General features: G+C 43.6%; 3 protein-coding genes across 5 annotated transcripts; all 3 read left to right on the forward strand.

The window, feature by feature from the left end:
* The first annotated feature begins 451 nt into the window (after positions 1-451).
* On the forward strand, positions 452-11,640 carry washc5 (WASH complex subunit 5). 3 transcript variants are annotated; one of them, XM_040164466.2, is made up of 29 exons: positions 452-637; positions 1,244-1,479; positions 1,703-1,848; positions 2,057-2,141; positions 2,250-2,350; positions 2,802-2,994; positions 3,205-3,357; positions 3,477-3,590; positions 3,822-3,993; positions 4,161-4,288; positions 4,889-5,018; positions 5,330-5,442; positions 5,970-6,136; positions 6,335-6,410; positions 6,673-6,783; positions 7,234-7,374; positions 7,869-7,949; positions 8,106-8,207; positions 8,500-8,679; positions 8,788-8,912; positions 8,988-9,150; positions 9,322-9,424; positions 9,506-9,585; positions 9,704-9,807; positions 9,972-10,101; positions 10,219-10,315; positions 10,431-10,584; positions 10,732-10,819; positions 11,093-11,640. In XM_040164466.2, the coding sequence occupies exons 2-29, from the start codon at positions 1,294-1,296 to the stop codon at positions 11,147-11,149; spliced, it is 3,480 nt and encodes a 1,159-aa protein (XP_040020400.2). In that variant the 5' UTR covers positions 452-637; positions 1,244-1,293; the 3' UTR covers positions 11,150-11,640. The 3 variants fall into 3 exon arrangements, with proteins under 3 accessions (XP_040020400.2, XP_040020401.2, XP_040020402.2); XM_040164467.2 differs by having other exon boundaries at positions 572-716; XM_040164468.2 differs by having other exon boundaries at positions 603-736.
* Positions 11,641-11,656: 16 nt separating this feature from the next.
* Positions 11,657-15,193, forward strand: nsmce2 (NSE2 SUMO ligase component of SMC5/6 complex). The gene is made up of 6 exons (XM_040164472.2): positions 11,657-12,119; positions 12,616-12,728; positions 12,979-13,132; positions 14,007-14,095; positions 14,214-14,320; positions 14,791-15,193. Exons 1-6 carry the CDS (start codon positions 12,005-12,007, stop codon positions 14,900-14,902), a joined length of 690 nt encoding a protein of 229 aa, XP_040020406.1. The 5' UTR covers positions 11,657-12,004; the 3' UTR covers positions 14,903-15,193.
* Positions 15,194-15,316: 123 nt separating this feature from the next.
* Positions 15,317-19,165, forward strand: lratd2b (LRAT domain containing 2b). Its single transcript, XM_040164470.2, has 2 exons — positions 15,317-17,322; positions 17,471-19,165. The coding sequence occupies exon 2, from the start codon at positions 17,666-17,668 to the stop codon at positions 18,485-18,487; it is 822 nt and encodes a 273-aa protein (XP_040020404.1). The 5' UTR covers positions 15,317-17,322; positions 17,471-17,665; the 3' UTR covers positions 18,488-19,165.
* Positions 19,166-24,125: the final 4,960 nt, after the last annotated feature.

The following is a 24,125-nucleotide window of genomic DNA, read 5'->3' on the forward strand; positions in this document are numbered from 1 at the left end:
CACGGGTGAAGATGAACAATGAGCGGTTGCTGTTTAACGCTACAGTTGTGTGGGTGGACTGAAAGATACAAGATGTTATGTGTCTTAGTCTCTCTATGGTTTCACAATGTGTTGCTTTAATTCCAGTCCAGGCTTAGTCTCACTCCTCGGCCTCCCCAAATCACTGCATCCTTGGAGGCATAATTCTGCACTGAAGCTCACCCAGCAGTCAGAGAGAGGAACTGAACTGTTGTAGTGGGTCTCTGTCGCCATCTAGTGACGTATGTACTCGTTTTAGGAGTTGGCTGTCCGAGTGAAGGAATACCCACTGAACTCAACTCACCCATTTTGTCTGAGGAATGACATTTTATGAGTTTTTGGATTGATATGATATAAATATAGTTACATTTAATATTAAAATGAATGAATTTGGCACTAACTGGGTCCCTGGACAGGGTTGTGTTAGACAGCAAATAAAACTAGAGTGTAAAACACCGATGTGAAAAATAAGAAAATATATACTTTAGTGGTGGAAGTCAAAGAGTTGGCCATACAACCGCCCCCGTCGGGCGCGCAGGGTGAGAAGAATCAAACACACCCACCGGAGGAGTCATGTGGTTGGTCATGAGGAAGTAAACGGAAGAGAAGATCTGAAGAGGCAAGTCTTCTTGCAACTGTGTCGGGCTTTATCCTGTTTTTCACTTAGCTGTATAAAAAGAAAATTAAAGAAAGAAAAGGTTCCGTTTAACTACGATACGTACGCATTGTTTCATGTATTTCTAGTGTCGTTAGCAACCTTTAAGGCTAATCAAAGTAGCTAGCAGGCTATGCTAGCGTTAGCATGACCATATAATAACTTCACTCACGTCCATCCATTTAATCAAAGAGTACGTCTGTTAAGAGCTAAACGGGTATTGCCCGTGTGTTTGGGTATTGTGAAGCATTTCCGTATTGAAACGTCACTGACAGACATGCGAGGAGTACGTGTATTAATGCATCAAAGTCCTTGGAAACACATTTCGTGGTATATTCCATGCGAGAAAACCCTCATTGGCATGCAAAGCGATATACGCGATATTAATTAACGTTTGCTCATCAAAAGTCATAATAATGCAATAAACTATTACCTGAACCACTTCAAGCCAGAACCACCTCAAAGAAACGGATGAAACTAATCTGTCGAGATGAGAAGCTCTTGAATTGCTGTTGAATTAAACTACTTTCTGTTTTCAAACCTCCTACCTTTCTTGTTTCCTCCTCACAGGTGGCTGTTTGGTGCATCCTCCTCTTCCTCTTCCTCCTCCTCCGGACGCCATGGTGGACTTCTTGGCGGAGAACAACCTGTGTGGCCAGGCCGTCCTCGGGATAGTTTCTAGAGGAAATGCCATCATTGCCGAGCTCTTGCGCCTCTCCGACTTCATCCCGGCAGTTTTCAGGCTGAAGGACAAGAGTGACCAGCAGAAATATGGAGACATCATTTGTGACTTCAGCTACTTTAAGGTATGGATTTGATCAGGCCAGGCGTTCTGGGCCTTAGATAGAGACATTTTGACAATTAGACATATTTTTTCATTTGTAATAACCCGTCCATCCGCATTGGCTATAAAGGGCTGCTGTGTGTTCAGGAAATAATTGTCTAGTTTTGCATTTAATTTTAACCGTGTCACGTTTTTTAGGAACTATTTGTATCGTGTCCTGTTTCAAGATGTTGCTTCCCCTGCAGGGCCCGGAGTATTACGAGGCGAAGCTGGAAGCCAAACCGGAGCTTCAGGACCTGGATGAAGAGTTTCGAGAGAACAACATTGAGATTCTGTCGAGGTTCTATCTGGCTTTCGAGAGTGTTCACAAATATATAGTGGATCTTAACAGGTAAGCCAAGACTAATCTTCTTGGGGTTTTTTTAATATCAAATTCAGTTCAGTAGATTTTAGAGTAATAATGTTTTGAGCTATCCAATCGAAATAAACAACAAAAACAGTCTGTGACCTTGTTTCAAACCTCCTTCCTCTTCCTCCCCCTTTTTAATTCGCAACACCACATTACAATATGTTATCATTTCATTTCCCCTGTCCTTTAGATATTTGGATGACCTACATGAGGGTGTTTACATCCAGCAGACTCTGGAGACTGTACTTCTAAATGAGGATGGAAAACAGCTTTTAGTAAGTAACACATATTCAAATTAGTTTTAAATTGTTTTAACATTGCAGGAACAAGCTTTCATGTTGCAGATATCTGTGGTGAGTTCATCTGTGTTTTTCTCCTCCCAGTGTGAGGCTCTCTATCTTTATGGAGTCATGTTGCTGGTTATTGACCAAAAGATCGAAGGAGAGGTCAGAGAGAGGATGCTTGTTTCCTACTATAGATACAGGTACGCTTTTGACACACACACACACACACGTATTCACAACATTGCCTCGGTGGCGGCTCAATTCACTTTCTTGCTGTGAGGCAAAGTTGAGTCACTTTACATGACCCACACGTAGATTTGCTTAAAATATCAGGCAGCATGAACATAGATGGTGCCTGATCTCTGCCTCCCAGTTTAAAATCAACTCTTTATATCATTGAAATGGTATTTCCTTTTTGCTCTGTTTTCAGCCATTATCTTACGTCCCAAAATGTCTTTATTTCTTTGTAATTATAACTACTAAATGTCCATTAAAGTAACCGCGGTGCTGGGTGTGCAGAAGATACACACAAAATTGCAATTTGAATTTTAAAATTGATAACGAGTGGCATGGAACTTTTTTCCTCGATTGGCTCCGTCCAAATGTTAAGTCGTTTAAAGTTTTTAAAATCTGTTTTCACACCTTCTTCAGCGCTGCCCGCTCTTCGGGCGACTCCAACCTGGATGACATCTGCAAGCTCCTGCGCAGCACCGGCTACTCCAGTCAGCCTGCTGCCAAACGGCCGGCCAACTACCCGGAGAGCTACTTCCAGAGAGTCCCCGTCAGTTCCACCTTTACTAGCATGGTGATCGGGAGGCTGCGCTCGGACGACATATACAACCAAGTGAGGAACATTTGGCCCAGCATCATTTGCAACTTTTGATCAAATTAAATAAATACATTTTTATTTGGAAATTCCAAATTAAAGTTATGTTTTTGTAAAATTTGAGTCAACTTTTTTTTTATAAGACTGATAGAAGTGTTTTAGAAACTTTGTGTTTTAGATCGTGTGAAACGTCTAAAGTAGAAGCACTTTTCCCTCCCTGTCCATCAGGTGTCTGCGTACCCTCTACCGGAGCATCGGAGCACAGCGCTGGCCAACCAGGCAGCCATGCTCTATGTGTGCCTCTACTTCAGCCCCTCTATACTGCACACCCAGCAGGCCAAGATGAGGGAGATAGTGGACAAGTACTTCCCTGACAACTGGGTGAGACAGTTGGTCCTTGGTCGGATTGCGCACTGCACTAACCCGCGCCGATGTCATGCCAGTGGAGGAGCCATGCCTGTGCCATGTGCGGATTGTATTGAAGTGCTGTGTCTCCTCAGGTTATCAGTATCTACATGGGGATCACGGTGAACCTTGTGGAGGCCTGGGAACCATACAAAGCAGCCAAGACTGCTCTCAACTACACCCTTGACTCTGCCAACATCAAAGAGCAGGTATTCAGAAAGTAGATCGGCTTATATGTCGCACAGCCTTCAGCATCGCTCAAAGAGTCTTAAAGAACTCTGTATAGCAGCAGCAGCAGGAAGAACAGGAGGGATCCACATAATCCTCTGCAGATGTTGCCACGCTTCCTAAAGGCCTCTTGTAGCAGTGAATGAGTGATTATTTTATCATCCAAGATGACCGATTTTAAGCATATGTCCCCATCATTGCTGTGTGATTAGGCCTCTCGATATGCAGCTAGCATGGAGAGCCTGAGGCCGCAAGTGCAGCAGCTGCTAAAAGAAGGTTTCCTCAGGGAGGAGATCATCCTGGACAACATTCCCAAGCTACTCAACTGCCTGAGGGACTGCAATGTCACTATCCGCTGGCTGATGCTGCACTCGGCAGAGTCCGGTGAGAATGTCGGGCAGATTTTTCCTTCAGGACCATAATGTTGCCCAGAGTAGAACATGTATATGTATTCGTACAGCACTTTGTCCGGACTTCGTGACCATAAGATCTTTATAAAAATAGGCCTCTAATTGAAAATTAGTTTACTAAAATAAATTATTCTCTTACAGCCTATGACCAGAACAACAAGCGACTGCGTCAGATCAAAGACCAGGTTCTCAACGACTCCAAGTACAAGGCCAAGGCGCTGTTCCAGCTGCTGCTGGACACTGCTCAGTTTGAGTTCACCCTCAAAGAGGTAAGCGTCTCTCCAATGGGGAATGATGATGGGGAAAAATTAAGCAACCGGGAGCAAATTGTCACTAATTGTATTGAAGAGGTGAAACGACCCCGTGTCCATCCTCCTTTGTTGAAGGCACGACGAGTAGGACGTTCTTAGAAGAAAAACATGAACAGGTGACAGATTGTAAGCACTCAAGAGGAGGGACGCAGCGGCAACAAAAGCAAAACAGAAATAGGTGATGCGCCGAGGGGACAAAGCGGGTCCTTGGAGAGAATCTGGAGCTGACTTTCACCGCGGCCCTCGTAGGGAGGGGGGGGTGGAGGGGGGGGGGGCAACTTTAAATCTGCATCCACAGATCCTACTCATTGTGGTTTCAAACTGCTGTAAAACACTGCGAGTCCGTCTCCTTTCCCCGGCAGAGAGATGCTGTGAAATGAAATGCAGAAGAACTCCGCTCCAACTGCGTTTGTCTCTCCTCTGTTGTCTATTATCATAGAAAACATATGGCCAGCCAGTCCATCATTAGGAGAGGACACAAATGTAATGTTCTCATTACACACCTCATCTGACTAATCCCTTCACATCGGCTGAGCGTCTGTGCTGTCCCTCTTCCAGATGTTCAAGCAGATGCTGTCGGAGAAGCAGATCAAATGGGAGAGCTTCCAGAAGGAGGGCTCGGAGAGAATGACCGAGCTGGCTGAAGTCTTTTCCGGCGTCAAACCTCTTACCAGGGTGGAGAAAAATGGTGAGTTTCACTCACTCAGGATGCATAAGGTTTAGTACCCACTAAAACTCTGCTCTGACTGGATTGTTTCAGTGTCGGAACACAAATGCTTAAATCAGTCAAAGCTTGAAGCTGTGAAGAGAAAAATGTCGAGGCAGGGAAACACACACACACACACACACACACAGGGGGGGGACAGGCGGATTCAATTTGCATCAGTCATACTTCTGTTGTTGTGACTCTAGCTCTTTTAGAGACTTCTTTCATTTTCCTTTTTTTTTTACCACCCATTGTCTCTCTCTTGCGCCACACACCTGTGTTCCCGCTCACAGAAAACTTGCAGGCCTGGTTCAGAGAAATCTCCAAGCAGATTGAGTCTTTAAACTATGAGGACTCCACGGCTGCCGGGAGGAAGACGGTTCAGCTCATACAGGCTCTCGTTGAGGTGAGCGAGATAAAGAGCTTTCACTCTGGCGTCACAGGTTAACATAATGCTGATAGTGCTTATCGTCAACTGAAAAGTCATTGAAGTCTTTTAACCTTGTATTTTGAATTTGATAACATTATGTGAATAATTTTTAAAACAGCGATGAATGCAAACGATAGTAAAGGTGGCAAAATGTAAAACCATGGGTTAAAAATGCAATGTAAGTCGCTTTGGATAAAAAGCATCAGCTAACGTATGAGATGAAACGCATATAAATAGCATTTACATAATATAACTCTTGGCAGGGTGGATTGTAATGCCCTAATTTGAAAATTTGAAAATGTAAACATTGTTATGTTTATGCTTATTGCCATCAATAATCCAGTCCTGCTTGTGAGCCAGCACCACGTTGTAACCACAAGCCACACATTGAACACCAATGGAGAAATATTTCTTTTAACCGCCCAAATATCAGATTTCCAGCTGAGTGCCTCCAACCCTCGGAAGCAGATGTGTGACTGCAGTGATGTTTGTCTGGTCCTCAGGTCCAGGAGTTCCACCAGTTGGAGTCAAACCTACAGGTTTGTCAGTTCCTGGCTGACACCAGGAAGTTTCTGCACCAAATGATCCGCACCATCAATATCAAAGAAGAAGTCCTCATTACTATGCAGATAGTTGGAGACCTGTCCTACGCATGGCAGATAATTGACAGGTATGTCTAAGCAGTTCAGTTAAAAGCTCCTCAACAACATACAGGTTGTAACGGATGTGTCCATCACATCGTCAGTCAAAGACAATGAATCCGTCTGCTCACCTTCCTAAATGAACCGTAAAGAAGAACACCGTGTTGCATTTTTTTATCTTCGGAACAATTCACCTGTTTCTTTTCTGCCGCATGTTTCATTGGCAGCTTCACATTGATTATGCAGGAGAGCATTCGAGTCAACCCGTCCATGGTCACCAAACTGAGAGCCACATTTCTGAAGGTCAGGCTCATTTGCACATGCTCACGCTAAGACAACTCCGGAATCAGGAACATTTATTACCAAAATATGTCAGACATACAAGGAATTTGACTTGGTGGTTGGTGCATAACATCAGACAGTAGGACAATAGACAACACAGATAAGACAACATAGTGCAACAGGAACCTAAATTAAAAATTACAGTTAAATATAAATAAAGTGCACCAGCAAACAGAAAATAAATTCAAATAATGCCCTTTTGTTTGTGCGTGTGTGTGACCAGCTGGCCTCTGCTTTGGACCTCCCGTTGCTGCGGATCAACCAGGCCAACAGCGCTGACCTGCTGAGTGTTTCACAGTTCTACTCTGGAGAGTTGGTAGCTTATGTCAGAAAGGTACAGTGAAATAAAGCCCTGTTCCCACCAATGATCCCACAAAGGAAGCTCTTGCGTGTTAAGGTTTTTGCAGGGAGGAGGTCAGCCTTTGGCGAGTACAAATGAACTGTTTCATAACGATTTCTGGCCTCTGCATGCTGTAAATGATTGTGATGGCTGCAGAAACACCTGCATGACTAATGTTTCTACTAGCATCTGGTTTTGGCAAATCTTGTCCCAAAACAGCAATTTAGTGGACGTCTACGCGATTAACTTCTGGTTCAGTCGACCATAACCTATGTTAGTTTATGATAGACGATTGGTTCCCACAAGATTTCTCATCCACAGCACCGTGCGCCATCTGCTTTTGAAGCCCAGTCTCGACTCTTCTCACTTGAAGGCACTCCTCAGAGGTATGAGGTTATAGATTAGCCGGTGCTCACTTTGGTTGTTTTATCTTGTTGTTTCCAGGTGCTGCAGATTATTCCAGAGAGCATGTTTACCTCTTTGGCCAAGATCATCAAGCTTCAGATCCATGACATCATGGAGGTTCCCACACGGCTAGACAAGGACAAGCTAAAGGACTACGCCCAGCTCGGGGCTCGCTATGAAGTAAAGCAGCTGTTGACTTGACAATGTGCCTTTGGCTCCTGGAGTGTGCTTCACAATGTCATTGAAGTCATGAAAAAGCTTACTTGAATATTAGATTAGCACCAAAGATTCAACATTGGGGCTGTTGTAATTCTCAGCTTTATCAAACTAGAAGCTTTTGATGTGAACACAAATCAGAAAAAAATCTTCGAGTTTTACTTCAACCTCATTCATTTTAATTGTGTTAGACTGATGTTTACAATTTTACAATTTTGTCATATGCCAAGAAAATCAAACATGATTATTATAGTTGAAGATTTCAGTAGAGTTTCTAAATTAAAATGAAACAACATGGAACATTTCTATTTAAGCGGGCTAGGTACACTGTCTGCTGGCATTCATCTCTCCACGTACAAGTTGAAGTAGAGCATTCTGAGCTCATTCTAATACTCTGGCAGGTCGTACTTACTTAATCAACTGGATTCTCTCCGTCCTTCTAATTCTTCTGATTGCAGGTGGCAAAACTCACGCATGACATCTCCATTTTCACCGAGGGGATCCTGATGATGAAGACGACTCTGGTCGGGATCATTAAGGTGGATGATGCGATGCAGTTATTTGGACTTAGCATTATGATAAAACCGTAAAATGAAATTAGTTTTGGTTACAGCATGCGCAGATATGGTCGCTACGTCAGCCGCAGTGCAGTTGAATGAGAGGTCACTGGTGAATTGTACTTTACCAACACACAGGTGGATCCCAAGCAGCTTCTAGAGGACGGCATCAGGAAGGAGCTGGTGAAGAGGGTGGCTTATGCTCTCCACAAAGGATTGATCTTCAACCTCAAGGCTAAGGTCAGTCTTCAGATCTGCCACTTGTTGTTCTCTTCAATACTTATACATATTTTACAGTGGGCTACCCAGATTTTGCCATTTATTTTCAAGTCAATGAATTATTCATAGAACCGAAGAGGTTTCTCAAGGACAGCAGCCAAAAAAAATCACAGTTAGCAGTTACATTTTACATCTTTTTATTGGCTCAGTGTTATGTACTTTCTTTACGACCCTGTGTCCTTGACCCCTCGAAGGACACCAGCAGTGAAAAATGAAAACGATGAGACTAAACAAGAATCTTCCACACTCTCAGTCTAGTGAGCTGATGCCCAAGCTGAAGGAAATGGGGGCCACCATGGATGGGTTCTACAGGTCGTTTGAGTACATCCAGGACTACGTCAGCATCTACGGCCTTAAAATCTGGCAGGAGGAAGTGTCCCGTATCATCAACTACAACGTGGAGCAGGAATGCAACAGCTTCCTCAGGACCAAGGTCAGGCTCCACACACTAGCATGCTCTGTGCGGGTTTCTGGCCAGTGCATCAATAGTCAATAAGGAACGGGGAGTCGATTCATCGGCTCTGTCCTCGCTTCCAATCAGATCCAGGACTGGCAGAGTGTGCACCAGTCCACCCACATTCCCATCCCAAAGTTTCCCTCCGTGGATGAGTCTGCCACCTTCATCGGGCGTCTGTGCAGAGAGATCCTCCGCATCACGGATCCCAAGTTAGTCTCCTCAAATATTAGAAGAATAACTGTAGATGTATGTGCGAACTCACTAAACGGCGATCCTTTCCACAGGGTTACGTGCTACATCGAACAGATGAACACCTGGTACGACCTGAGGAGCCACCACGAGGTTACGAACAACAGGCTGTTCTCTGAGATCCAGAACACTCTGGGTACTTTTGGCCTCAATGGACTAGACCGCCTGCTCTGCTTCATGATCGTCAAGGAACTTCAGGTAATTAGCATATGAGGATATATTCAGGCTGTGCAACAAAGCTAACCAAAGGCTGTCATTGGTGACAAAGAAATGAATGAATCCAGGTCTGTATGGGCTTTTTCAATGTATTCACTAAGCATACAGTACCTGAATATCTTTGCAAGGCTAACAACGTGTTTCTCCCATTAGAACTTCCTGATATGGATTCAGAGGACAATCCTGAAGGACAAAGCTGTGGTGGATGTTTTCAAAGCCATGCTGGGTGCTGTCAACCCAATCCAGGGTATTGTGGGTAGGTATTCGCTTATGAAATCCTTCAACAGGCCAGCATCGTTTTCCCTTTTAAGGAGATTTTTTTTTTTTTGTGCAACAGGTAATAGCAGCAAAGTGTACGCTAACGCTGTGGCCAAAACCCAGAAGATCTGGGGTGCATACCTGGAGGCCATCATGAAGGTACTGGGCCATGGTATTCCCTAATGGTGTGGATAGAAATTACTTATTTATTTCTCTCATTTACATGTTCATCCCGTATTTTCATGCCACTCCATATGCAAATGTTGCTTTCTTGTAGGTTGGTCAGATGCAGATTCTCAGACAGCAGATTGCTAATGAGCTAAACTACTCCTGCAAGTTTGACTCCAAACACCTGGCTGCTGCCCTGGAAAACCTCAACAAGTCAGTCTCACAACTTTATTCCAACCATTTTTATGCAAAGTACTAGTAGTATATCAATAACTGTTAGATTTAAGACAAAAAAACATGAATGTAAGCAGAAGTACTACTACATGTGTTGAATACCTTCATCTATCCTACATCAACTGTTACTGTTCCTTTTCCAGGTCTCTGCTGGCCGACATTGAAGCCCACTACCAGGATCCATCCCTGCCTTACCCCAAAGAGGACAACACTCTTCTGTACGATATCACTGCCCACCTGGAGGCCGCCGGCATTCACAACCCACTCAACAAGGTGTGCAGATGACGGGTGTTGGTTCCCAAACGATGTTATTAATGTTCCACAAATAATTATAGTTCTTTTTTTTAGAAAGTGCTCTGACCATCTTCCCTCCATCTGTGTTTCTCACAGATCTACATCACCACAAAGCGCCTGCCGTACTTTCCCATCATCAACTTCCTGTTTGTCATCGCTCAGCTGCCTAAACTTCAGTACAACAAAAACCAAGGCACGTTTATTTTCTTCTTGTTATAATAGTAAATAAATGGTGTGGTGCATTTTACAGTCTGAAGGCCAGACTTGGTAACCCTAAATCATGTAAATGTCCTCTCAATTCTTCCCAGGAATGACCTGCAAAAAAGCCACGGATCCCGTTGACTGGCCTCCGCTGGTGCTCGGCATGCTCACCCTGCTCAAGCAGTTTCACTCAAGATACACACAACAGTTCTTGTCCCTCATTGGACAGTTCATCCGCTCAATCATGGAGCAGTGCACCAGGTAACAAAACAGACTTGACAGAATTTGTTTCTGTGGGTGGTTTAAAACATTGCTTCTGTTTGCTTGATCATACTTTTTACTTTTAAGAAATCTCATCCTGTTATGGCTTTATGAAACTCACGTTCGAGTTTGCATTTGACCCCTTAGTCAAAAGATTCCTGACATGCCTTCTGATGTGGTGGGAGCTCTGATGTTCCTGGAAGACTATGTGAAGTACACCAAACTGTCCCGCAAGGTAGGCCAACTTTGACTGTACTATGTCTAGTAGGGTTGTCAAAATGTGTTAAATTACATCAATTAACATCAACAGGGGGTAGCTTTGATTTCTGATGATTCTACCCTTTATAATGTTTAACAGATGTATTTTTATATTGTACTGTGTAATACCTTTAAGCTGTGAGGAACAGTTTAGTATTAAGCACCGTGCCCTGAATAAGAGTAGACGTGTTTTGAGCATTTTTACGTACTGTAGGACAGTAACATTCTACTTCTTTTCTGTATTCTTAAGGTGGCCGAAGCCCATGTGCCCAGTTTCATTTTTGATGAGTTCAGAACAATACTGTGAAGATCTGGAAGAAGCGTTTCATCATTTTGCTTTTGTTGCCATAGTTCTTTTTTTTTTACAGGGCAGACATTTTGACTTGTCACATTAGGAAAAGCATAGGTGTGTTACTAATAACATTAACAATTGCGTCATGTGTGCCAGTAAGCCATCACAGTGTGACTGAGCCGGCATGGACAATATTTTGACCCTAAAAGTGAAGCAGCAAAACAAAGTTATGTCTTTATTCATTTAATTATGTACAGACTGTGCTTCAATGTTTACCATAAAAAAAGATGGTTTGCTTACATGATTACTTGATTTCATTGACCATTAATGTCTTAATGCACTTATAATATAGTGTGTGTGTGTGTGTGTGTTGTGTGTGTAATATATATATATATATATATATATAATTTACCATATCTACACATTTTAAATAGCCTACGTTTGTATCATCATGTTGTGCCATTTCTAAATAATGTAATATTAGTAATAAATACGACTGTTCATTATGTATTGTGTTGTTTCTCTTTCGTTTGGTCAAGGCTTTTATTTTGAAAAGGACAACGAGCTTTGAAGTCAGGTCTTAGCGTTAGCTTCTGTTGTCGTTTTTCGCGGGGTTGTTTTTCATGCATTCCCCCTTTTAGTTATCTTTTGCAAGAAGCTATTGTAACACAAACTGTCACCAAGAAGACATCGTTACTTTACATTCATTCAGGACGTAGCGGTTAGCTCGTCAATTAACGTCTGCTAGCTAGGTTTAGCAGACCGGAAGCAGGGACGTAACGTAAACGTTAGCAAGCTAGGCTAACGTAACGTAGCTTAACTTTGGGTTGCCAGTAGTTCGTCCGTTGTCTCGGTGGACAAAACGTGTCGATGTCTCTTAGCGGCGTTCACGGAGCGCTGTCTAATCTGAAGTTATGTCAGGCCGACATCGGGACAGGAATGGAGATAGTGACAGATGTTGCTTTGGACCTGGCGGAGGCGCAGGGTAACGATCACACACGGTCGCATGAGTTTACCTTAACGTTAATAATGGCCTACTGACCCCCAACATGTATTTTTGATTGATTAACTTTGTTTCCAGCCGTGCAAATGAAAAGTACATAAAGTGACCGTACTTTTGAGAAAGTGTACGTTACTTAACGTTACGTTACCATTCCATTTGATGCTAACTGCCCCATAACAGTTTCAGATGAAGTTCATGTAATTTTGAACCCACTGACGTTACATTTACAAACGCAACCCATAATGAGGTTAGACGATGGGATGCATCAGTATAGATCAAACCAACTGTTGTAAGTAGTTACATTTACCTTCCCGTGGACCAGCTACGACACATGTTAATGCATCAATCAATAATAATAAACCTGTATTATAGCACATTTGCATGTGCCAATCTTCTAAAGTATATCCACGTTTGATAAACCTGTTGCTAATACACGCGTACTGATGCCACGTTTCTAGTAAATGATCTGTTGTTACAGATGAAGGGGGGATTGCAGGCATCAAGGAGATTGAGGCCATGGTTCTGGAGTGTGCCAAACTGGACAGAGAAATAAACTGCTTTGTTGACATTGTGCAACAAGTCACTGCAGAGGTGAGACACACTGAGCCTCTAAACACATAAATGGAAAACAAGCTTTCCCATTATATTAAATTAAAGGCTCAGCTTCGAGATCCATTACTGGGATGAGGGTCCGGATGTACGAAAAGTGCACATAGACGAGCTCTGGCTGCACCGTGTCCATGCAGGTTGCTTTCGAGTGGCAGGTTCTTAATGTCAGGGTTTTAGTTTTAGATGTCAGGGAAAACACTGAAGTCAACTAATTGTAATCTGGTTTCTGTAGGTCAGCACACAGCAGCCTGAGACCATGGTCGACCTGTCTGCCAAAGTGAGGGAGCAGTTCACAGAGAAACTGGCCACACTCTCTGACGCCGAGCTGCACAATCACCAGAAGGTAGTGGCCTTCAAGGAAAGCATCAAGAACTCTGTCAACCAAGGTACGGCCCGGAACGATAGGAGACATAACCTGCATGTATGCAGCGAATATCAGACTGATCATAGCCGCGCTGACATGAGGATTTCTCAGCTAAGCAGAGGGAAATCTTGGTATATGTCCTTTTTTTATTTTGCATTAAGTGAAATCTTAACGTACAAATCCCTTTGTTCACTGTTGATTAATGAACTTTTCCTGTCCCCCTGTAGCTGTAGTTTTCCGGCTTTTTAATTGTTGTTCTTATTATACCGCTTATTATAAACATAGCCAGACTGAAACAAGGCCAAATGCTGAGGTTGTCTATAACAATGTGATTTCCCCCGTCTGGCTTATTCCCAATAGTTCCATTGTGGGAGAAAACATACTTTGCCATGTCTGATTATATGAGATAAATATAGTGTCAACATATTGTTCTGAGTTCTGTGAAGCCCTGACCCATTAACCATCATGTTTGTTCACTGAAAGAGGGCCCAATCACCAAGTGTCCTATGGAAATAATGGGGGGGGGGGATTGCTTCATGTGTGTGTCTGGGTGTGTTGGATATCTGTGCCTGCGTGAGCAGATGGGATGTTTGTGTGTGTTTGTCTTACACGCATACATACATCTTTTAGGTTATGTGTGCTACTGGAAATGTATACGTCTTACACCAAAGTAAGAGCCTGTGATTGGAGGTAAAGTGTGTGTGTGTGTTTAGCATTTGATTGGATTCCGAATCTGCCCTGAATTTATTACCACTTAGGTGGGATATGTTTCTTCATTCCATAAATATAGTTTCAGCCAAATCTATCTCCTGCCACCTTGCCATGGATCCAGTACATCACTTATAGCTGTGAGTGGATATTTGGAAGCTCACTGTCAACAACGTGTGTGTTTTCAGCCAACCAAGAGTCAGCGGAGACCACAGAGGAGGATGAAGACATCCGTGTCACGCAGAGCCAAGTCAACTTCACCTGCCCACTCACACAGGTAGACCACTCCAGCCGGCTACTCTGTTACTTTACCAATTTAAATATTCCAGTGGAAGGATTTCTCTTGTTTCCAAACATTTTCATGTGATTATAACCGCTGGGACTCTGTGCTGAAGGTGGAAATGGTGAAGCCGATGAAGAACAAGAAGTGTAACCACCACTATGATGAAGACGCCATAATGAGCCTCATCAAAACCAAACAAAAGCAGAAAAAGAAGTGCCGGTAAGACGCTCTCCCTCGTTGTTAGGAAGTTGAGTCGGGTTTCGCAGCAGTCAACAACTCTGCGTGCGGTCTGCCTTCATTCATATCTTCTTTATTGTGCTGCTTTGATGTTGGAATTCATTTAAATGTGGCTACTCCTAAAGGAATTCTGAAACCCCGGTGCCGGCTTATGTTGTTGTCGAAGACACATGCTATTGTCTTGACTGTGGTCACCACACACACACACACACACACACACACACACACACACACACACACCTCACATGCACATTTATAGCAGCAATGCTCAGAGGGGCCGTTTTGGGATTCAGTTGTATGTAAATGCTGTTGTGCTTGTAACTTTATCCTCATTCTCCCTGAACGTCATCACAGAGATGTTTTTATCTTGCGCTGGCTGACGTTTGTGTGACTTGGTGTATATTGTGTTTCTGTGCTCAGAAAGCCTTTAAAACGATCTGTCTGCCCTCTAGCTGCCCTGTGGTGGGCTGTGGGAACGCAGACGTGAAACAGTCGGATCTGATTCCCGACCAGATCCTGAGGAGAAGGATCCAGAGCCAAAAGAGACACAGCAACCCCATGTAGTGCTGTTTTCTTTTCAGGGGACAGAATTGTTCATAAAAGAACCTGTGCCATGAAGAAATTGTATTTTAAGACGGAATATGTTGTTCACCTTATTTCTAAGGCAATTATTTTCATCGGTATTCAGATGAAACCAGCTGTTAACTAAATATTGCTGGTGTTGGTGAGAATTGAAAATGTTCTTTTCGGATCTTTGTACCTAAACTCCTTTTTCTGGAATTTATAATTTAATAAGTGATTTAAGCTTTTTTTGTACTCTTGTTGTATGTAAATAAAAGCTGCAGACTATCTTAACACTGTGCAGTAAGTTGATCAAACCACAAGAGAGCAGTGTCTGCATGAGGACACGTATTACATGCTAAACTAAGTCATGTTCCATGTCTGTATTATAAACTCTCAGCTCCAGATATGATTGAAGGGTCTCTGAGTTGAGCTACTACAGAAAGTGATTAGTCTTCAGGTCATTCAACATCTATTCAAATTGTAAATGTTGAAATCTGAATGTGATGCTTCATCATCCTTAAAATAACAGTATATCATAATTGAAGTAAAAACTAAAGTCGGATTTTAGAGACACTAAATCAATTCCCTCAAAGAAAATCGTTTTTCAAATGAGCCATAAACCAAACATTCTCACACATCTGCAGGAATGCACTTTGCGCTTATGTGATTAAGTCTCTCCATCCATCACGCTCCCGTTCCTTGTAAAGGTTCTTTGTTCATGGAAGAAACAAACAAAAGGCTGTTGAGATAAAACTAGGTGAAGCTAATCTTTTAATAACCTTACATCACGCATTTTCAAAAAAACGTCTTAATTGCTCAGGCGTACGTCACGCAGCGCTAAGAGCATTTAGCACATGAAGATATTAACTGGCAACAAATGATCCAGAGTGCTGATTCATTCACGTCTCCACTCACCTTCCTTTGGAATAAACACTCTGCCAAAGCTAATTGTGTTTACTGCACAACATGTGAAGTCACAGGTAATTTAACAACAACAGTTCCATTTGTGGAGAGTCGCACATCTCAGGCAGAGACATTAAGCTCTCTTCGGAGAGAAGGCAGAGCTGTAGACGTCCTCAGAAACTCCACCACAATGTTGTACAGACATTCAGCAACAACCAACCCAATCAATTCTCCATAGACGTTTGCTTTGTTCTGTTTGATCTGACATTCACATGCATCTGTTCAAAAGCCCACAGAAGTATGTTTAACGGCTGGTTGTCACCGGGTTGAAAGCTCAGGTGTTCATTGTAAAGAGAAGCAGTGCTGACTTTCACTGAGCGGTCTGGGCTTCAGGGAGCGTGTTGACTTGCTGTCAGAAACATTGTTGATGGTAATTGGCAACTTTTGTGTTCTTTCTACAATGACAAGTTAAGATTTATGCTGTTAACTTAGAATACGTTTAATTTAGGCAGAACGAAATAGTGCAGAAAGCATATTTTATATACTAAATCTATATATTTGATAGTATATCTCTTTTCTTAATGACGCAACCTCAAGTCAAGCGAGCATTGCTACTGAATAACATTTTTGAATTTGGAATAAGAAAATAATTCCAAAGGCTATAAACGTTTTGGGGCGCTTACACCTGTTTTCAAGAATGACATGAAAACACATTTTGTTAATCCAAAGATATGGATGCATTGTCCAGATGTTTTGGACTGTTGATGGTTATGATCCCCTTTGAAAACCACTGCACTGAAATCACGTTGACACAGTGTGCGTGTGTGAACCCCATTTCATTGTAATCTAATATTGAGGTTGTCGTTTTTAATTATGTATCTCTACAGAAACTCATACCTTGGTATTATAGGTTACAAAAAACATATATGCATTTCTGTTTTATTTTCATCCTCTCCACTAAACACATACAACATAATAAACCATATCCTTCCAATGAATGAATGATTGATCAACAATGAAGAATTTTACTTCGACAAACTCCTTGACATTACTGCATTATAATTACATGTCCTAATATATCAGAATATAATCTATGTATCTCCTAGTTGAGATGTTTCTGAAGTGTGAAGCACGCAAACGGGGGAAATAAAGGCGCACTGTCCCTTTAAGTGAGATCGCCTCCCCGCAGCCCTCCGGTCTCGGCTCACTTGTTCACTGCAACACTACAGCGGCGGTTCATCCTCCAGACACACGGACTGTGAAACGCAGCCGAACCCCGGGAAGGAGCGTCTGACATCCGGCTGTTGTTTCTTTTTTCTTTTTCTTTTTAACCGACAGGAGCGCGAGGAAGCTGCCCGTCTGCTCTCCGCAGAGTTCTCGCGGTGGACTCCAGGTGAACCGGACCCACGTCGGAGTACAGCGGACCAACACCTGACGCGGCAGCATGAGTGGAGAAGAAGGTGGTGTCAAACAGCACTTGGGCGGTGTGTTAAGTAGACGTAGCACTGGTTAAATCGGTGAGTAGTGCGTGGAAACTGTGAACCAACAGGTGTGTCGGGTCACACCTGTTGGGATTGGCTGCATAGTTCGTTCAACTTTCGGATCGGCTCGTGCTTCGAATTCTTTTTTTTCTTAATGAGCCTCGTATTTTCTGTTCCTGTACAGGACGAGGGCGGCGCAGTCGGTGTTCTTTGGGGAACATCCACGGCCGGGGATGGATTATTGGTGTGCGTCTTCACGGCTTTGGGTTTAGTCGAGACGCGGCGCAACCGCGCGCCTTCCTTCCGCCTCTCGTAGCGCAGGTGGATCCTGTTCCTGTGTTCATCTCACCCCCCCCCGAAGCATCCACCTGCCACCCTTATGGGTAACCAGGTGGAGAAACTAACTCATTTGAATTACGCAGAGGTGCCGACGTCTGATCCAAATGGGTTCGACCCGGACGACGACGGACCGCGCATCGGCGTCTCCTACATTTTCTCCAACGACGACGACGACCAGGACGACAACTTGGACCGCTTTTCGCCGGACGCCCGCGTGGCCAACCACGAGGAGAAGCCCTTCGACCCCGAGGACGTGCTGCCGTGCGCGATTTACTACCGAGACGAGTGCGTCTTCGAGACGAACCCCGCGGCCGCGACTCACTCTGCGGAAAGTCTCCTGAACAAGTGCCGGCCGGGGGACCTGCTGGAGTTCCTGGCCACCGGGCAGTACCCCCACTGGGCCGTGTACGTGGGGGACTTCCAGGTGGTGCACATGCACAGGGCCGAGATCAAGAACAACTTCTTAACCGATGTGAGCCAGGGCAAGCAAGGCCGGATAGTGAACGGCCTCTACAGGTACCGCGCGCTCCCGCCGGAGGTGATCGTGCGCAACGCGGTGGACCACGTCGGCTCCAGAGACCGAGAGCTCTACTGGAGGAACTCCGAGTGCTTCGCCGCCTGGTGCCGGTTTGGCAAACGGGAGTTTAAAATCGGAGGGGAGATCAGGATAGGAAAGCAGCCGTACAGGTTGAAGTTGCTCTTTTCGGAGAAGAAGAGTCACGTCCTGGAGTTTCAGAGCCTGGAGGACGTGATCATGGAGAAGAGGAGGAACGATCAGATTGGCAAAGGTGCCGTGACGCAAGAGATGGCCAACCACTTGAACGCGACGCACGAGGACAAAGAGGAGCACGTTGTCAACTGACTGGATGCTCTCTTAAGAAAAAAAAGAAATAGTGTTGCTGAGGGAGCATTCGTCTCCAAACCAAACCCAACCATAACAAGGAGTAATACATGTAACATTTGGTTCCTCCACAATGAGAGGAAGGGCCCTGATATCCAGGGTGACACTTGCTTGACCCCCACGTGCATAAGCAAAGCGGATCACAAGGGTCAAAATAAAAATCCCCAAAAGTTTGATTTCCTCGGGGCAAATTGGAAGTGGCAAATGTTTTCCCTCCTCTTTAGAAAATATTTTTTACGCACTTAACCTCGAGATTAATTGACTTGTTATGATGGATATATTTGCTTTGGCGCTGCACCTGCAGTCCAATCGTCTGGGGATGAAATCAGAATAGAATTACAATAATTAACCTTCTAATCCAATGAATCATTGCACACACTTCTCCGTACTTGTGCCAGACGAGGGTGCTGAAAGCGACCTGCTCCCGTACAACTCAGGTGATGGGGATCGGGACCGATTGAACGAGAGACGAATACTTGAGCAAAGCTTTCATTGTCGTTTTACATCCAATCATCAGCTTTACCCACATGTACGACTGCACGTTGACTGATTCACCCATTTCAACAGTTTATTTTTTTGAAAAAGAAAAAGGTGTTTGTATAAAGGAATATGAAAATAAATATATATTTGAAAGGTTAAGTTTTTCTTTTCTGGAAAAAAAATGGTTGCAACTTTATGTTAATAAATGTGGTCAAATCTGTCATCTTAAAGAAGTTTCTATATAATGAAAACCTCTTATTAAGCCTTTTGTTTCACTACACCGACTCTGAGAGCAGCAACAGCACTACTTCACAGCCCCGAGGGGCCACAGCTCAACCAGTGAGATCCCAGCTTTCTGTTTGTTGTGGGGTGGAGAGGGTTGGCTGCCCGACAGTTAAAGCATTGGATGCTGCCAGCTCTGAACTAAACGTTTGCCTGCCAGCAGCAGCTCCCCAAACCACTTAAACATCACGTTTGTTAACTTATGTTAAGTTGAGCTGTTGAGTTCTGGAAATTTAGCTTTGTTTACATCTCTGCTGACTGTAGATAAAGTCATTTTTGATAGTTTAGCCGCAGGCTAATAATGATCCTCGACCACGTTTGCCTTTCTCTCCTCCTCCAGTTACAGCATTGAATTACATTTTGGTTAAAAGTACCTTTCTTTTTCTTTTTTGTCTGCCAAATTACATCCTATCCACAGCATGAGAATGGATAATATATACAGTATGTTATCAAATTCCACTTTATATAACTTAATAAGATTAACATTGTGACAAAGAAACAGGCCAGGAATAATATATCTGATTGCAGCACGTAACAGATGCAAAATTGATGTATCGATGACATTTTAAATGGCGTTACAACAAAAGCCGGCGAAACACTTAACAGTACTTTCACATACGGAGGCTGCAACGGAAATTACAGCAGGCTCTGAGGTCGTTTTGAACTGTGAGGTATCTTGCTTTTCCTCTTCTGTGTTTCAGAGGAAGCTGATGACTCGCCCATAGCCAGCCATGAGATACATTTCCTGTTTACCTTCCTCTGGTAATATTTGCATGGAGATAATACTCTCGTCATTTTGCTGCAGGTGAGGTCCCACTGGACCCAAAGAAGAGCTGCCGGATACATTAGCATTTCTTCAATCCTCCAAGGTCCACCACAGTGATGACATCTAAATAGTGTGTGAATGGGAGGCACATTTATGATATTCAATCCACAGTTCAGCAGCAACACAATCCAAAGAGCATTTTTCACATTTCATAATGTTAAAGCAGCTGCCAGTAGATTTGCGTAAAGTAATAGTGAATATTAACTCACATTTTTCATTAGTTGAGACAAAGCATTATTCAATTTAGTTGTCTCTCAACAGGTTTGTGCGCTTTCTGTGATTTCCTGAGCTATAAAAAAACTGATATACAATAACACGGAGAAGAAAGAAAAAAGGCATCAAGCTGTGAGTTGAATTCATATAAATCTGAGTAAGGTTTTATTGTGCAGCTCGTCTGTTAGTCACCTCTCACAGCTGCCCTGTGGAGTTTCATGAGCACAAAGCCTCTGTTTGCTTTTAGTGTTGCTCACCAAAATACCAAGTGTGTTCCTCTGAGGCCCCGCATACCTGTCGAATGTATTTTTCCTCATAAAACATTTGCAGTTGTCTCCTTCACTGCCGTTTTTAACAGACTGTGTTAACATACATTACATTACATGTCATTTAGCTGACGCTTTTATCCAAAGCGACATCAACTGTTGATCAGCAGAACAGAGAGAAACTGAACCAATGTGGAAAACTCCACAGGTTATCTTTTATTTAGCTCGTATCAGATTCAGTCCAGTAGCCTGAGAAGCCTGAGTCGGTGCATTCCTGATTAAGCTCCAGCGCCTCAAGGAAAAAGCCCACCGGTGGGTTCTGCAGCCAAACTCGATTAGATGCGACTCGCCAGAGTGGGAGATGTCTTTTTTTTCCGGCGAAACCAGGGGAGGCTTTGGGTTCGACATATCGGCGCACTCACGTCAGCCTCTTGGCCGGTGAGTCTGTCGGGTTTCTTGTGGTGGATTGGAGGAAAGCCCACAGCCTTCAGGCAGAACTGGCAACGTTGGAGAGGTTGGGGACAAGCCAGAGCCTAAAGCGAACCCATCCCGTGTTTACAAAATGTCATTATGGAACAACGACTTCCCACACGCAAACAAGTCTGAACTTCAGAGGAGATTCTATCCGACAGGCCGACAGGAAGTGGGGGGTGTATGCTGACGTTTTTTGGACGTGGCCTAAAGCCAACGAGTGATTGTTATCCATGTGGGACAAACGACGGGGACCTGAAAGAGGGTTAGTATGAGCAACATGACCATTGCAGGCTACGTGCACAGCTACTTAGAATATGAATCTCACCTTGGGGATTTGAACAGATTATCAGCTTGATTTGCTAATCCAACAGCATCTACGAGGTTTTCGCCAATAGGATTCCTCTTCAAGCAACAAAGACAATGATTATCAATGGCCGTTGGGAAAGAGAGTACACTAAGATAAGATTGAAGAAAGATGGATAGAACCGTTATTTTTTTTTATCCACATTGTGGCACTTCTGATTAACAGCAGAGCCGTCCTCTACTACTCACCGGTCGTTTCATCGGTTAACTGCAAAAAATAAACATGAACTTGTGCCCTCAGCTAAAGAGACACCCGATGCACACGGGGTTAGCGTGCTGCAGGGTTTTTGTTCGTCATGCTTTATTTCACTGCCCACTCACCTGAGTCATGTTTATGCTTGTGTTTGGAGAGAGAGTTCCATTTCCTGTGAAATTAGAGAGCGTAATGAGACTCCAAAATGAACTGCACTGCATTCATGAGCCAGTATTGATCCACAGCGCTGCAACTGGCGCAACCTTTTTTTCTTTCTTCCACATTGTAAACTTTACTTTCTGCAGCGTCCACCTACATTTGGTTGATCATTATATGGGGCTCGCTGTTGGACTCGGATTGAACTGTTTGCTGTAGGTTTTGGACTGTGATTCTTTCTTGTGTGGGATGACTGTTTGTTTTCTCCATTTCTTTCCATTTCAAGTCCACTTCTTCCCAGTTCCATAGCATTCTACAACATTCTCATAACCTACTTTTGCACTACTTGTGCTGCACCTGCTACTTTTCAACTGCACAATTAAATGTAGCTTGTGTGCTACCATGCAGACACACAACGTAACTTCCTTCTTTCTGCGGTTTCTTTCACTGTCCTTGACACATGTGGTTTGGTAGGATGGAGCGGATTGTGAAAGCCACAGTTAACAGCTTGGAATGGGGAAGTGCTGAGCTTGGGTTTGAATAAATTAAGAAATTGTGAATTTCTTTAAGGAAATAACGAAAGTAACGTGGATACCAACGAAGCAAGTCAGGCCGGGCGAAGAAACGACAAGACATCCCGTGCAAGGCTGGCTTTGTGAGACAATCTGAGAATGTCTTTGGTTTGATCGTTGGGACGAGAGTAGGAGCGTATCATTTGAGCACGTCAGAACTTTGAGTCGGCCCCTCGTTTGCAGTTCGAGCTGTCGTGTTCGGTCAGCATGGGCTGTCTGGTTTACAAAAGCAGAGCCAGACACCAAGATAGGGCCTGCGGGAAGCTTCAATAAACCGACCCTGTGTCTCTGGATGGTGATGCATGCATGAATGAACGGATAAAAGAAAGGAAAAGAGGGGCGGGAGGCTTGAGTTAAAACCTGGCAGAGAGAATGAGAACAGAGATCACGGTGGTTATTAAACCCCTTATACTTCAACTGAGATGTGACTGAGATTTGTTGCCTTCAAGCCCTCTGACCTGTGTGTCACCGCTATTATTTATGGCTGATTCAATAGCTGTCAGCGTTCGCCTTATCCTTAGTCATCCTCCTCAGTTATCCTCAGTCATCACAGACAATGTATACATATACAATCATGCACACATATGTTTTGTGTTATTTACATTAGTAAAGTAGTCCCAGAGTTTTGTAAAAGTGTCAGGTTTTTGATAAGATTTTGCTGCACCTGGCAGCAAGAGTCATAATCCCCCGACAGTAGCATTTTCTTTTTGGTAAATCAATAATTGACCCTCGATCAAATTAGAGCTTATCTTCGTTCTCGCTCTTTAATTTAAATTCCACACGGAGCAGCTTGTTCTTATGCTCTTCACCAATATTAATAGTTTAAGAAATCAGGTGAGTAGTTTTGCTGAACCATTCGTCCTGGACTCACTCTTTCCTTTTATGCCTTTTTGCTCATATTCTATGTTTCAAGTAGTTGTTTGTAAATATATTCATATTTTAAGTAGTTTCAGTTGACACACGGTGACTAACCCTAACCCATGACTCAAACTTTGATTACATCTGCCTTTTGTGCTAACTGCTGTTCGTTGTATCTATTGAATTGCAGCTATTAGATCTGTTCCTCCTGCACGTCACTCAGAAAGAGAAGTAGTGGAGCAAGAACTGTTACGAAAAACACGACTGACATGAGAGTCATGGTCATTATCCAGCCTCTGGAGAAGTCCACAGCAGCCTGAAGAAATGAGGTGTTTGGCTTTCCTGTCTGTACGCCAAATATAAACAGGGAAACAGCTGATTGTCAGGAGGCGTTTTTATAACCTTCCGACGTGGCCAGCGTAGCTGTTGTCTCCCCGTTTCCAGTCTTTATGCAAAGCTAATGCACGACTGGAAGATTACTGGCAGATTTCAAATGTGCTTAACCGTTGATTAAACAGGACTAGTTCCTGTCCAGAGACACACACTGCAGTACCAAAGCAAACAGAAAGGCAGAGTTAAGCATTGAACCACTGATCCATCATTCTGCAAGAGGATGGCTGGTCCATGTTCAGGCTGTGACTGCTGAAGCAGAAAGGAAAATGTCTACACGTCGTTTGAACTGGGTTACGCAACTTGGCATTTCGTATGTTTGAAGAACATGTTCATGTTTCTCCGCTGTGCAAATACGGGGGAGGGGACTTTCATGCATATCGGATATAACGCCCACCGCCATGCTGACGTCACAAAACCTCACCAGCCTGGGCCCTGATTTCCGTTTCCTGCTGAGGAGCATCCCGTCATCCTTTGTGGGCGTCTGAAAGCAGGTGAGCTCAGCGGCGAACGAAACATCCTGCCG

Source organism: Gasterosteus aculeatus, chromosome 20 (assembly GCF_964276395.1).
Source record: "Gasterosteus aculeatus chromosome 20, fGasAcu3.hap1.1, whole genome shotgun sequence".
Taxonomy (NCBI): Eukaryota; Metazoa; Chordata; class Actinopteri; order Perciformes; family Gasterosteidae; genus Gasterosteus; species Gasterosteus aculeatus.